This window comes from Anser cygnoides, chromosome 6 (genome assembly GCF_040182565.1).
Source record: "Anser cygnoides isolate HZ-2024a breed goose chromosome 6, Taihu_goose_T2T_genome, whole genome shotgun sequence".
NCBI classification, from domain to species: domain Eukaryota; kingdom Metazoa; phylum Chordata; class Aves; order Anseriformes; family Anatidae; genus Anser; species Anser cygnoides.
The window spans coordinates 12,633,022-12,647,445 of NC_089878.1; the positions used below are offsets into that span (position 1 = coordinate 12,633,022).

At 47.2% G+C, this 14,424-nt stretch overlaps 1 protein-coding gene and 1 pseudogene across 15 annotated transcripts in view; both read right to left on the reverse strand.

The window, feature by feature from the left end:
- Positions 1-9,159: 9,159 nt before the first annotated feature.
- LOC106034446 (uncharacterized) lies at positions 9,160-10,580 on the reverse strand (annotated as a pseudogene).
- Positions 10,581-13,462: 2,882 nt separating this feature from the next.
- HDAC4 (histone deacetylase 4) overlaps positions 13,463-14,424 on the reverse strand; it is a 248,512-nt gene continuing 247,550 nt past the window's right edge. For all 15 annotated transcript variants that reach the window (XM_066999846.1, XM_066999842.1, XM_066999843.1 and 12 more), the window contains one exon: positions 13,463-14,269. In XM_066999846.1, coding sequence (XP_066855947.1) covers positions 14,230-14,269 — 40 coding nt within the window. In that variant the 3' untranslated portion in view covers positions 13,463-14,229. The remainder of the gene's footprint in view (positions 14,270-14,424) is intronic.

Genomic DNA, 14,424 nt, shown 5'->3' on the forward strand with positions numbered 1-14,424 from the left:
CAGCCTCCTAAATCACTGCTCACTGAGCCTCTGCTCTGCTGATTTATCCAGCGCCTGCATCCACCGGTCCTGCTCGAGACAGGCTGCTGGGAAGGGTCCGCAGCAGTGCCGCAGAAGGGATGGCCAAACACCTCTGCTCCAGAAACAGACAGCTCAGAGAGGGAGCTGCAGCAGAAAAATGAAAAATCCTTTGCTCTGTGCCACCTCTGGGTGTGCTCACCACCACTGCCTCCCTTGACTGAGCTTGGAGCTGTGCATGCTATCAGAATGGGGAGAAAAGGGCTTTTATCGTTCCATGGGGATTTGGGGAAGGAAACACAGAGAGCGAGGCTCAGAGGACAGAGCTCTGCCAGGCAGGAAACAAGCACAAAAACCCTTGGGCACAAAGTGGCAAAGTGCATGACCTGACAGGTGGAAATCACCTTTTTCCTTCAGCCCATATCCACACCATCCACCCCCCCCGCCCCCCGCAGCATCTCTGTACTTACCTCAAACCCTCCCTCATTTGCAAAAACATTTCAAGCTACAATATTTTTGGAGTAGTGACTATCCAGATGAAAAACACAGCAAGGAGTTTTGAAAATAACCACATCCCAAAATTCACCTGAACAGTGGAGTTGCTCCCCCCGGCCAGCAGCAGGCTGCTGAGCCCAACGGCAGCTTTCTAGGGAAGGTCTCAGCCTCGTGGCTCCTGCTCACATCCCTCCCGCACAGAGCGTGGCCACAGCCACAGTAAGAGGTGCCCAAGCCCCTTTTCGGGGACAAGAAACCCAAGATGTGTTTCTAAGTGAATTATACCTGCCTGGTGGAGAGATGCACTTTGCTCAGAGGACTTTCCCAGATGAAAGCCTATTGTCTGGACACAAATAGGATTTTGAATCTGCATTTCATCTGTCTTCTACTTTAGATCTCAAAAAAAAAAAAAAAGCAAGGTTGGCACCATTGCCACATGGCAGTGGCTTCATAAGGTGTTGCTTTCCCATGCCCAGTATTACAGAAACACTTTCTTGCTGGTATTTTCCTGCTAATTCTTTCCTACCAGCATTAAATGAGAGGTGATTTTGAGACACATCTTAGCGTTGTTTCCTGTGACAAGGAGATGACTCGCTTTCCTTGCGGCTGGGAGACCTGATGGAGCCAGTCCAGAGGGACATCCCACCCAGGGGAAACAGCCACCACCTGCATCCCCATTCCCTGTTCCTCCTGCTGCCTGAGACCCCCAGAATCCCCCTGCCAGCCTGAGCAGGGAGAGCACCATCATACCATCACCTGTCCGGCCATGAACGCACAAAGACACACCGGACTGGAGCCTGAGAGATTGTTCAGTGTCCCCAAAAGCAGCAGCACATCCCCAGTGCTTTGGCATTGCAGGAAACCCCTTGGAAGTGGTGAGGATGGTTGGCACCCGCTGCATGCCAGTTATCACGGCTCCCCAAAACACACGAGGAAGCTGCTGATTTACGGGCAGGAAAGCTGGGGCACAGGGCAGGGACGTGCCCTCTCCACATCGGGAGGTGAAATCGGAGACTGGAGTTTCTGGCTGATTCCCTGCTCCAGCCCGTGCTGTCCCATATTTTCAGGAACACGTTCTTGACCGCGGAAACCTGGATCACACCCTCTGGGAGGGGAAGGAAAGGACTTGCTGTACTTGAGACAGTCCAGCTCCTTTGTGAGCGGAGAGACAGACTTTTTTAAAGACGTTCTTGTTAAATATGAGGCTGTTCCCCTGTAAGAGCAGCAGGAGCCTTTGCCTCTCCAAACACCATCCCAGAACAAGTCACACACCTCCTCACCAAAGGCTGGCTCTAAGCTGTCTTTTCCCACAATTTCAGAGTTTTACGGTCAGTGTTCCTCATTTTCCATGTCATTAATCTCCATGGGCCACTGTTCCAAGCAGGCTGGAAGCCAGGTCCTGCCAGACAGATTTCAAGTGAAATCCAAGTTGTCTGGAAAAAAGAAAAAAAATCAACTAAAAATTTGAAAAGCACGTGAACCAGAAGCTGGCTCTCACCAACTGCCCAGCAGGGCTTGTGCAAGGCTGCCCAAGCCAACAGATGGTTTGGTGGCAGTGTACCTCTTTTCATTTCACTTGACTTTTCCAGCAACCAACCAACCAAAATATGAAGTGTTCTCTTGGGCTAACATCCTTTAGTTTGCCCAGGAAAAAAGACTGGGAGATTATTTTTGATTTTTTTTTTTTCAGTAAAGATTTTCTTGCTTTGAGAACTTCCATTGAGCACTGTAAGCCAATACATTTTTCAGAACATTTTTTCACAGCAATTTTTAATTTCCTCTGTTTGGCTTTTGTCTGAGCAGCGCTGCCATCAAACTCCAGTTCCCCACGGTCCCACAGCTGAGGAAGAGACAGGCAAATCTTCTTTCAGACAGGGAAAGGGAAAAGCAGAAAACTGTCCTGCAGCTGGACAAGGGGGAAGACCAAAATTACCTCACTCCTGCTGAGTGAGTGAATTATCTCTAGAGCTGTCGTACTGCCATCACCACCAGCCAAAGCTTCCACAGGTTGCCCATGCCTGGAGGCAGTTTGTCTCTGCTCTGGAGGATGAGGCTCAGCTCCTTCCGCAGGTGACTCATAGCTTGCCTTAGTTATTTATTTATTTTTGGCAATTACTGCAAATCTGAGACTCTAGGCAGGAGGTCTGCCTGCTGTTGGGAGGTCATTTGCTCTCGGGAACTTCTCTCCAGCACCTCCACCCCAATGAGGTGGCCCTCGGGGTTTTGGCGCGGGCTTTGTTCAAGCTCCCTGCAGACCACTGAGCTCATGCCAACGCCACTTGGCCATCCTGGCTGGCAGGGCTGGCTCCCTGCAGTGAGCACTGGGCAGGTACCTGCTGGCTGCCCCGCCGATGAACTTGGGAAACGAGCTGCTCTGGACCCCAGGACAAAGATCAAGGCTCCCTGTTTTAGACTAGTGGGAGGTTGGGAGCCGTGAAGTTGCGTGTTTGTGTGTTATTTTCCTCCCTCCAGAAACAAACGCCAGCACAGCTCAGCTAGAGGAGTTTTATGGCACTGCCCCAGGAATAAATTGCTAAACAGACCGGCAGCACCAGCACTTTGAGCTGGGATCCTTCGGAACAGGGGCTCTGACAGACTGTGGCGTGATCCATCGCGCCTCCGCGCCAGCTCTCAGAGTGAATCCGAGATGGGCTTCGGAGGAATCCTAATGGGATCTGCAGATACTTCACTGCTCCGGTCGGATTGCTCTTCCTCCCCCCCCCGCGTCCTCCCAAGCCCCTTCAAAACAGAGCTTGGAAGCAGCCCGTGATACTTAAGTCCTTAAGTCCTGCCTTTCTCGACTCATAAAGGGAACCAAAAGGAATTGTTTTGAAATAACAGTGCAAATCAAATTACCCATCACAGATAAGGGGGAGAGAGGTCAAATATGAAAAGGCTTTAGATGAAAGAAGAATTAGCCTGCAACCCGCAAGGAATAACTCAATTCAAGTCTCATTTTCAGCACCCCCAGAATCTGGCGCAACAGAGGTCCCTAATGAAGCCCAACAGATAAACCTGGCCAAGACAATTTGTTATACCGCCGAACACAGAGCCATTTACCCAACCACATGCTAAGCATCAACCGTCCCATAAAACGGGAAAAGTATATCAGCGTATTAGAAGCCGTCATCAATCAGCACGGAGGAAACCAGGCAGCCCTGATCGGGTTCCAGCCGGCGCTATGGGAAGCCGCCCTGCGGGGCGAGCTCGCAGCTATGCGGCAGCCCCACTGCATCCCTCCGAGCTGTGGTTCAGGAGCTGTGACCCTGCTGCGGGCATCCCTGGGCTCCTCGGCCAAAAAAAAAAGCCAGGGGGATGCTAGGCTGCCGCACAGACTCCCTCCTCTTGGCTGCATCAGCATCTGCCCAGCACTCATCAGGTTTGGGACACTCCTGGGGCTCCCAGCAGCGTTTTTCCATAGTTTCTGCTTCAACTTGTCCCCCTTCACGACCACCACCTTTCCCAAAGGTGTATTTTACCCCCTTTGGTTCTAATCTTTGTTCTCCCAGAGTGCAGCAGAAAATGATTTGAGACCAGAGGATGCCCTGGAGCCCAGCACAGCCCTGCCGTGGCTGGGCTCAGTGGCCAGGCAGGGACCCTCATCAGCGCCAAGCCCAACAGCCTGGGTAAACAGGCCCCAGAGCCACCCAGAAATTCCTGCCGCTCACCACCGAATGACCCGAGCTGGCTGAAATCAGTTGCTAAGCTCGTGCTGCCTCTATTATTCACGGGGATTGGGGAGGATTTCAGAAATTGCTCTACGCAGTGGGGAAAGAGGGATTTTTTTTTTCTTCTTCTTCTCCTTCAAACTAAAACACATAATTGAAGAGTGAAATTTTGAAAGCTTTCTCAAGGACTCTGGATATTTAATCCCCTTTAAAACTCAGGAATTGCTCCCCATTCCCTTCCTCATCTAATGGAAAACAGGTCTCTTGTTCCTGCAGGACCTCTGTAACTGCTGGCCATTTGAGAGCTCTGCTTTGATACAAACACAAACGCACTGTGCCCTCTGTACACGCGTTCCCAAATAAAATAAAAGCTTTTTTTTTCCTTTAAAATACATTGAATTTGCAGATTCCATACCTTTTCTCCTTGGGATCGAGGAACGAATAAATGAAAAAAAAATAGATGAAATCCACTCAAAGAGGGCAGAATGAAATAGATAAGGGGCTCATCAATCTGCAGCTTGCACACACAGCCGCTCTGGCTGTGCCACCAGACCTGTACAGGAGGAAATGTTCTGCCTGCAGCTACTCCGCATGCAATGCATCCACTTTTTTGGGTGGTTTTCATTGAAGCCTTGCACATCTGGGGACTAGCAGCAGCTTGGCCAGGCAAAGAGGTGCTGCAGCAGGGGGGCAATGCATGCCACAATCTTTTGTCAACCCTTGTTACTGACACTGAAGCAATTAGCATGCTTTAAATTTGGAGAGAGAGGAGAGACCAGGCATGGGCTCCCCATGGCTCACCTAGAGAAGTGTGTGGTCTCCTTCTGGGCTCTGAAAGCAGAGCCCTGGCTGGTCCCGGAGGGGAGGCAGGTCCCAGGTCTGCAGTCTCCTGGCCAAGCACCAGCTGCTCCTGCACCAGTCCCAGGCCTTGTGGGCACTCTCAGGTTTAGGAACCATAGGAGGATGAGCACAAAATTCAAGAGACAAATCCCTGTGCAGGCAAGGATTTCAGTGCACACAAACAACAGAGGCTGGAGGACTTCGCTGCAGGCAGGCTGCTGGAAAGCAGAAGTATCAAAACGCAGCAGTGCACAGGGAAATAACTTCCCAATGACAGGCTTCCAGAGGGCTTATGGTACAATTCAGGCAGGAAGGGCACTCAGGAGGTCTCCATCCCAACCCCCTGCTCAAAGCAGGGTCAGCTGTGACCAGGTTGCTCAGAGCTTTATCCAACCTGGTCTTGAGAACCTACAAGGATGAAGACCACACAGCCTGCCAGACTTAAATAATGAGTGCTTAAATAACGAAGGGCCCTTCCACAGCTGCATGCATTGGTGTTGCAGAGTGTTTGGAAAGCCCCATCACTACCTGCCTGCCTAAGGAAAAACCATACCGGCACCCACCAAGACCTACTCATGAGGAAGACTGCTGAGGTGAGGGCTGGGGTACACAGCCTTGGCCAGAGGTGCACAGCCCTGAGGATTTCCACATCCTTACAACTAGAAATCCCACAGTCGGACCTGATAAGCGCCCCAGTACACACAGAGATGATCCATTCTCCCTCGAAACCTGTAATTAGTTTTTCCAGACTTGCTTCTTCCCTGCTGAAGCCTTTCATTAGCACAGCCTGTGAAAGACTTTATTTGCACAGCTATGAAATATGAATATATTCTCCATCCTCAGCAGGAACTGTTTTTGCTAAGTTACGCTGTTGTAAAACAAGAGCAGACTGACTTCCCCACAGCCTAAGAAGGTTTCTTTTTTTCTTTCACAATTATTAAAATATATTCTGTGTTATCCTGGGACCAAGCAGCATTGCACAGCCCTGCTGAGGGCCTGGTTTTCTTGCATTTCCAGAGATTTGCCAGCTTTTGCTGGTCCCTGAGCATCTCAGAGCAATGGCCATCCAGCACATTTGCTCAGGAGACAAGAGGACCTTGAAGCCAATGGAGGCAAGAAGTCCGATCTCAGGAGGCTTCCAAGCACAGCTGGGGCACCTCAGATCAATCTTCTTGTCTTTTTTTTTTTTTAAACCAGTCAGCTCTGAAATTGCTGGATTGCCCTGAGCTTGCTCATTTGTGCTTAATACAACTTTCCACGTGCCATGCTGGGCACCACGATGTGATCCAACACCCGCAGGGCTCTGAATGGAGCACTGAATCATAAAATCAGAGAATGGCTCAGGTCGGAAGGGATCTTAAAGACCATCTAACTCCAACCCCCTGCCGCAGGCTGCTGTTCTGCCTGCAGGTTGGAGAGCCAAGCCTGCCCTTAGCCAGCACACCCAGGACTCGCATTAGGGTGGTCACATCTTCATTAAAAACCTGCAGCCATCAGCCCATCCCACTGTATGGCTTTATCAGCAGATGCCACCAACCCTTTGGGGCTACCTTGGAAAATGTGCGGTGTTACTGCCCAGGGCAGCTTTGTGGATTACACTTACATCTTGCATGTTCCATCCAGGCAGGGAGAACAAACGCATTCCCAACCCCCCAAATGGGCTTTAGAGCAGCCCGTAAGAGGATCAAACATGCACCAGCCCCAGGAGAAAGTTTCCACTCAGCACAGAGCCAAATCCCATCGTAAAACCAGGACGTATTGCTGGCACAGGCTGAACTCTTGCCCCCCGTGCGCTCAGGCTGTGCATTTAATATTGGACCCTATTCTTTCCCCTGCAGCACTCCTGTTCCTGCAGGGACCTTTGTTTAAAGCACAAAGTCTTGACTCGTTGCCCAGAGTGAGGAACAGCCTCTTCCTCCTTTAAGAAAGAGAAAATTCAAGAAAAATGCCACCTAAGCACAGAAGGAGAAGGGGAAAGGACATCCAGCCCCAGCCCAGTGCCGCTGGGCAGCCCCCAGTGCTGCTGCTCGCAGGTGCCCCAGGAACCACCGCAAAGGGGCCAGGGCATGCTCGTTTCAGCACACCGTTATTTTCTTTAGGATTAACAGATTTCTGGCTATAAAAATTTCCATTGCTAAAGCAGCAGTTATTGAAGTACATTATTTCCCGCAGAGACCCCAGCACGGATGCCACACGGCTGCGTTTAGCCCTCCCCACTGCATCGTGTCAGGTTTACATCCACGTGTTCACGCCGAGCAGCGAGCCCAGAGCATTTCAGGCGAGATTAGGCAGCTCTGGATCACAGATGCATTCGCAGGCCTGACACGTCAACACTCACGGGCCAGGTCCTGCTCCCTAGCAAGCTGCATGCCTGGGGCTGGACCGGCAGGTTTTAACCGGGGGACTTGGATAAGCAAAAAGCACTTCTGCAGATGCAGATAATCAGATCCTGTTGGTCCTAGTGATGCCAAAGGAAGCGCTATCACAGGCTACCCTCCAAAACATCCAGCGCGTTTAAACAGCCTCCCTCCATCCCTCTAATTTGCAGGGTCTCAAAACCACCACTCAGCAATGAATATTTATCAGAGCCCGAAGCGCACATTTGGCTTCGCAGAGCGAGACCTGGGGCTTCTTAAAGGATTAACAGCCTCTGACAAGCGCACTGCACGGAAACTGAAATCGTGTGCGAGACACCCCGCCCTGCCACGAAAGCAACCCCTTTCCTCGAGGCTGAAGGAGCTGGGCCGGGTCGCTTGGTGGTGGGATTTCACCGCAGCTGATGGACTCCCCCAGCTCCTGCACGACCCTTCCCGATGCGATGCTCTGTGCTGGTATGTGGGGTTATTGCAGTCCGCTGCCAGCCCCTCGTGGTCCCTGCCTGCAAATAGTGTGGTGCCACCTGCCAGGACACTGAAGCCAGGAGTTGGTCTCTAGGTTTTGACTCTTCCCTGTATACTGCCTCATGAACTACTCGCAGGCTGAGACACTACTCTGAAGGGCAGATGGCATCAGGCCTGTCCCTTTTGTGCTCTGCAGCAGTTCCCATATGATGGGCAAATCTTCCTGCAGAGCTACACGAGCCTTAGCTTAGACAGGTGCCCCAGGACTTGTCTTCGTCCAGGAAGGAGGCAATGAAAGTACAGGATATCAGATCCAAAGTGTAGCTGGTTGCCTTGAAATCAGAGGATGGTTGTTTGACATGCATGGGGAAACTTGACTTTAGGTGGTTCAGAGAGCTCCAGACACAAGGATGATATGGAGGCTAAATAGAAGACAACCATGTCTGAATGAGCCCTTAAAAGAAAAAGGGTGAAACTGCTTAACTCGTCTGAACTTGAGAGGAACACTGAGAACCTCAGGGAGATCCTCAGTCCTGGTCCTGGGCAAATCCAGGGATGAATCCAGGTCCTTCAAGCCAGGATCCTTGTGCGAGTGGAGCCAGCAGTGCTCCCAAAAGCCAGCTATGCCTCACCACCTCCTCTCTCCTGAGGACGAGACTATCCTGGGTGTTTGTGGCTTCATTTGCAGTCACTGGGAAAACGGCATGTGCCTGTGGGGTGGGAAGGTGGGCTTCCAGCCCCACTGTCCTCACCCTGCAGAGGTGCCATGGGGCTGCGTGGACACGTTACGGCTCATGATGTTCAGCTCTGGCTGAACAACGGCTCTCACCTCTCAGACAAGTGTGGAGGATCTGCTCCACGAGGCACGGACAGCACCTGCGGGTCGGTGGCAGAGTCTCCCCACCAGCCTTGCACAACGGGGCGGAACAGGACAGGAAACCTACACCCAGCCGCCCTCAACACGCTCCTGCGAGGAAAACCAACATACCACAGCGAAGCAGTGACAACTACAGAAAGGCTTAATAGTGCAGGACTCAAAGTGTCGGTTTTTCTCTCCGTTGATTTTCCTAGTTAAGTCACTCAGTCCTGCCTTCTGGGGGGAAATTCAGCAGCTTTCATAGACTTGTTGCTGGACATTCAATTTCACTGGGATATCTTTGTTTTTTTTCTTCCTACAGTTCCCGTATACAGGCACTTGCCAACATGCATCTGGGACCAGGAGGGAGATTGGGCAGAAGCTCTAACAATTTTCCTTCCACAGATATCACGACACACACATGGATGTAGCAGGTGAAATATCACATCAGACCGAAGGCACCAGACGACAAGAAGATCAGCAACAGAAACACAGGTGGTACTATAATTAACTTTTTCTTTTTATTTACACCACAAGAATAACAAGTTGTCATAATGTGGTACAAAATACTGGACTCCTAATAAAGTTGAAATTGAAGTCGGTACTGTCAGAGAAAGACACCATTGGCCAGTAAAAAAAAAAAAAAAAGAGAAAAAAGAGAAAAAAATGAAAACAAAAAACAAACAAAAACAAGAATGAGAAAAATATTCCAACTCCACCAAGTAAAACAAAGGACCATCAGAAAATTTAGCACAAAGAATGCTACCATCACTTAAAGTAGGGTCCATACAATAAGAGTGAAATTGTGTCTAAATTACAGCGTAAACTGGTAGCTGCTACCAATGGTGACGTCATACTGAGCATGTATAGGTATAAAGTAGAATATAATATAGTTACAACTTTTTGATACTACATATCTGTAATAAGCTCTTGGGTGAATAATGTTTCAACCCCTCCCCCCACTTTTATATATATATTATATATATAAGTTTGTCATCCTCATAAATTGGAAAATAGCGCCTCCACTATGGAGCACAGAAAAGTGTTAATTTATTTTCTTTCAATAGGATACTTTTTCATCAATATCAAAGACAAAGAGAAGATGAGCTGAGAACGAGCCCAACTTCATGACAATGAAGAAACATGTTTTCCTTTTGATGTAAAGTCTTGTTTTAAACCACAGTGTTGCACAGTACACGACTGTTTAAAGTGAAACCTAGCAATACATCATGTAAAAGTAATTTTAAAAAAGTTAACACAGCTGTGCTGAAGAGTTAACTCTTTAAAGTCCTCGTCATTCATCATCTTAGAAGTAATGACTACGTGTTGACAAAGGGTTGCATCCAACCTCCCCACCCAGCCAAGAAATTAAAATAAAATACCCAACCAAATTAAAAAAAAAATGACACAGGCAGTTAACTTTGTGTGTTCTGCGTAGTTTCCCTAAAAACACTGTTTCCACATAAATACAATAAACTCTATTATTGGTAAGTCACAAGTGCTAGATAAACGTCTTTTTTTTTCTTTTTCTTAAAATGAGAAATGTTTAAGTAGTCCTTTTTATTTACTCTTTTTTTTTCTTTTTAACAATAAAAAGCACAATTTCTTAAGTTCAGTAAGACGCAAAAAAATGTTCCCACTCTCCTTCCTTGGTGTGTATCTGTGTGGGTGCGTGTGTGGGTGCATGCGTGTGTGACAAAAACGTCCCAACTTTAGTCTCCGCAAATGCCACGAGAGGAAAAAAAAAAAAAAAAAAAGGAAAAAAAGGAAAAAAACACATTTTTTTTTTAAATTTTCAAAGCTGCCAAGTTTGGCGTGCAAAATCTGTATACAATATAAAGACATGCCAACCTTACAGACCATGCAACCTCAAGGTGTAGGAAACTTAAAAAAATATATTCATATATATTTATATATATATTTATATATATCAATGCCCATAAAAGACGTGGGCCCAAAAAGTTTACAAAAGGAAGAATGGAATGAATACATGACTGCGACTAATAAAAAAGGAATGTTCCGTATCGAAAGTAAAAAAAAAAAAAAAAAGAGAAAGAAAAAAGAAAAAGAAAAAAGGAAAACCCAAAGGAAAACCAAACGGTTACTTGTGTACTGCAAACCGGGCCCGCTCCCCTGCGGCGCGGCCACGACCAGGCCGCGCTCCGCGCCTCCAAGATGGAGGCCATGATGGCGGCCCAGCGGCCCGGCCTTGCTGGCGGGGCCGTGCCCAGCTGGCGCGTGGCAGCGGCACCTGAAACGAGGAAGCTAACGGCTCAAAAAGGTGAAAAGAGCCTCAAAAACTGAGGGCTCCTCTTGCCCTGCGCCCGCGGCGGCCACCGGGAGCATCCGGGCCTGGGGTGCGGGCACAGCAAGGAAAGAAATCCCCGTGATCTGGACTCGGGAGGAGACGAGCTCTAAAGGTCTTGGGAAGTCTTCCCATCCCTGGCAAAAGCTCAGTGAAACGATGTAAAGAAACGAACACGGCATCCTGAAAGCAGCGAAGCGGCGCGCTCTTGAGTGTCTCTGGCTGTAAGAGAAACCAGCTCGGCGCGGCCGGCAGCTCTCGGGAACACGAGAAGGTTTGCCACAACCGAGAGTGAAAATACAAAACCGCCAGGAAGACCTGACAACAGAAATGATCATGTAAACGTGGTTACTACCCACAGCTTATAAACGGCTAAAGGAAAATTTAAAGTACGTCACCAGATTCCACAGCCAGATTAATTTTAGATCACAGCAGCAAAGTGGTCATTTGAAAAAAAACATCTGCAGGTACGCCGTGTTTTGACACGGGAAGGTTATTTTCAGAATACGCTGAGGATGGTCCTAGTGACCAAAGCTATTCGTGAGTTTAAAATGTACTTGGGTCTGCAAAACTCAAATACAGTAGTGTCTGGTTTTTCAATTGCATTATAAACTGAGAAACAAAACAAAAGCCTCTTGCATTTGCTCACATGTATGGTATGCTTCAAATTCCTTCCACAAGCGAGTCCTGAATGGAATGAAAACAGCCCCTTCAAGAACTGGAAAATAAGTTACTAGAAACGACCCCGTCAGTTGTCATAATAACAGAATAAAATAAAAATATACCCTTGGTTGTTCAGACGAGGGATCTGTGCTATCCTACACTGCTGTAAGAAGGTACACGTGTCAATCCGGTCTCCTCTAAGCTGTTCAGCTCTTCGAGCCAGGGATTAGCTGCTTCTCCTAGGGGCCATTTTCCAGAGGCGACAGGGAAATCCAGCCAAGGCTGAAGGTTCAGCTCGCGCACCGCAATGACCTCCTCGGAGAAATAACTTAGGAAAAAGTCCTTCAGGCAGCTAAAGTTGCGACTTTACCGGCAACGGTGATTCGGAAAGAAGAGGAGAGAGAAAGTACGTGGTGTGTGTGTGTGTGTGTGTGTGTGTGCGCGCGTCTGTGTGTCTGCGTGTCCGTGTGCGTGAGAGAGAAAATGCCAGTTGTCACACGAGTGTCTGACAAGCCTTCCATATGGTAGCTACTAAAGCCGCGTGTAATCCTCACTACAATCCACATGGAGGATAAATACATCACCCATTGTAATACTACTATGTTTAAGGTAAGAAAACTCCTTATTTTCTTTACATAGCTACTATAACAGAACTGAGGAAATATACAGTCGGTGGTATCATTATACAAAAGAGCCCATTGCATTCCCTCCTCCTCGGTAAACGCACGCTTTCCAAAAATAAACTCTGACAATCTGCAACAATTCCTTACGCCTGCAGAAAGCTGCTCACTGTACAAAAGACTTAAAGGGATGGGGGGGAGAGGGGGAAGGAAGAAAAAAAAAGGAAAATAATGTACAAGCAAGAAAAATGGGAGGAAAAAGGTTTAGACGCTATTGCCATTCAGAAACAAAACCTGCCAAATAGAAAATAAATGTCAGATTCACACAAACAAGGCTTCTTTAGGGTTTTGTGAAATATTGATATAAAAATTAACAGCAAATTCATAGTCTTTGCTATAAAAAACTCATTTTTGTTAGAAAAGGATCACAACTAAAAACCTTAAATTAAAATACAAATGTTTAGGGTAGTTGCCCAGTGGCTAACGTGTTGGCGATCTGAAAACTTTCCAACCTGTCGTCTGAAAGTCCTCAAGTTTCAACCTGGATCCTTTTCCAAAAGCACCTTTACGTTCCAATTCACAAATCTGTCCCTAGGGAGCTTTCAATGGCTACTGTTATAGTATGCATTTATTACATATATTTTTCTATAAATGCATTATAAATATTTTATCAATAATTCATAGGAATCCGGTTTCTAAGCTTGGAATACATTTGGAATATACATTATACACATATATATATTTATACCTAACAATTTAAGCAATATCTCATGCTAGTTGCTTTTAATAAAAAGCATTCCAGTCTTAAACCTGCATTTGTGTCTAATACATGCTTCAACAACCAAATTGATAAGTTCAATTACTAGATAATGTAGAAGAGAGAAAACATTTGAAAATTTGATTTTAAAAATGGTTGAATTTCAAAGACCCAACAGTATTTGCCACTTTCTTGGCAACTACCTTAATTTTTTTTTTCCTGAAACAGCAATGAAAGAAAACAAAACAAATCCAAACTTGTAGACAGTTTTTGGAGACGCTCTGTTCAGCTGATGCCTGCTTCCCACCATCATGCCAGCACAAGCCAAAAAGTCTTCCTTCCTGATGGCAGTTCTTGGCTTTCCCAACCAGAGGAAAAATATTCACGAACTGCTGTGGTTTTTTATTTTTTTGTGTTTTTTTTGTTTTTTACTTAAGGCATTGTTCCTCAAACTTCAAAAATCCAGCTGCACCAAATCCATCAATTAAAAAAAAAGGCACAAACTCATCTTCAGATGGCTTTGGAGACAATAAAGCCGACTCCATCTGGGCTACCGTTTCCTCTTTTGTGTTTCCCCCCTCTCTTTCCCTTTCCTTTAGATGTAAGACTAGTCCTCTTTCCCTGTCCCTCCCCATTAAAAATACACCATCTCACATTGTTCTGGTTTTGACAAGAATGTCGTTGACTCACAGGCAGGCAAGAGCCATTTAAAAAATCCAAGAAATGAAACTACAAGATGGGTTGAGTGGTTCAAGCGGAGATTGCTGAATTGTGGGTAATCAAATTGTAAGCACCAGTTTTACATTAAGGTCTTTTTGTTTTATTTTTGTATGTGTTGTTGAATCTTTGATTTTTACTTTTTGGCAACTCTGCCAAAGACTTCATGGGCATCGTTCCCCTTTCCGCTCCCAGTGAGGACCAGAGGAAGAGTGCCCAGCGTGTCAGTCCTTTGCTGCTCTTCACCAGCATTTTTCATTTTCAGCAAATATATACTGTAGACGCGTATAGATATGGAGAGATTTTTCGGTTGCTTTGTTTTACACCTGGTTGTCCTTCTGTATTCTGGAAAAAACCATGACAGGACGCAGGAGTAACAAGAGAAAGCTTCTTGGCAGAGCTTCAAGACGAAGACGAACAAACAGGAGAACTCCAGCTCAAAGATGAATGCTACAGGGGAGGTTCCTCTTCCATGGGTTCATCATCAGGTCTGAGTGATTTCGCAGACAGGCAGGGAGGAAAGTGGGGAGAGAGAAAAGATGGTTGAGCGTGACAGAGCTGGACAATTTGTGGTGCTATGTCTCACACCTTATGTTCCCACCACGTTCCCACCAGGCAGATTTTGCCCAGCTGGCTGACCTGGAA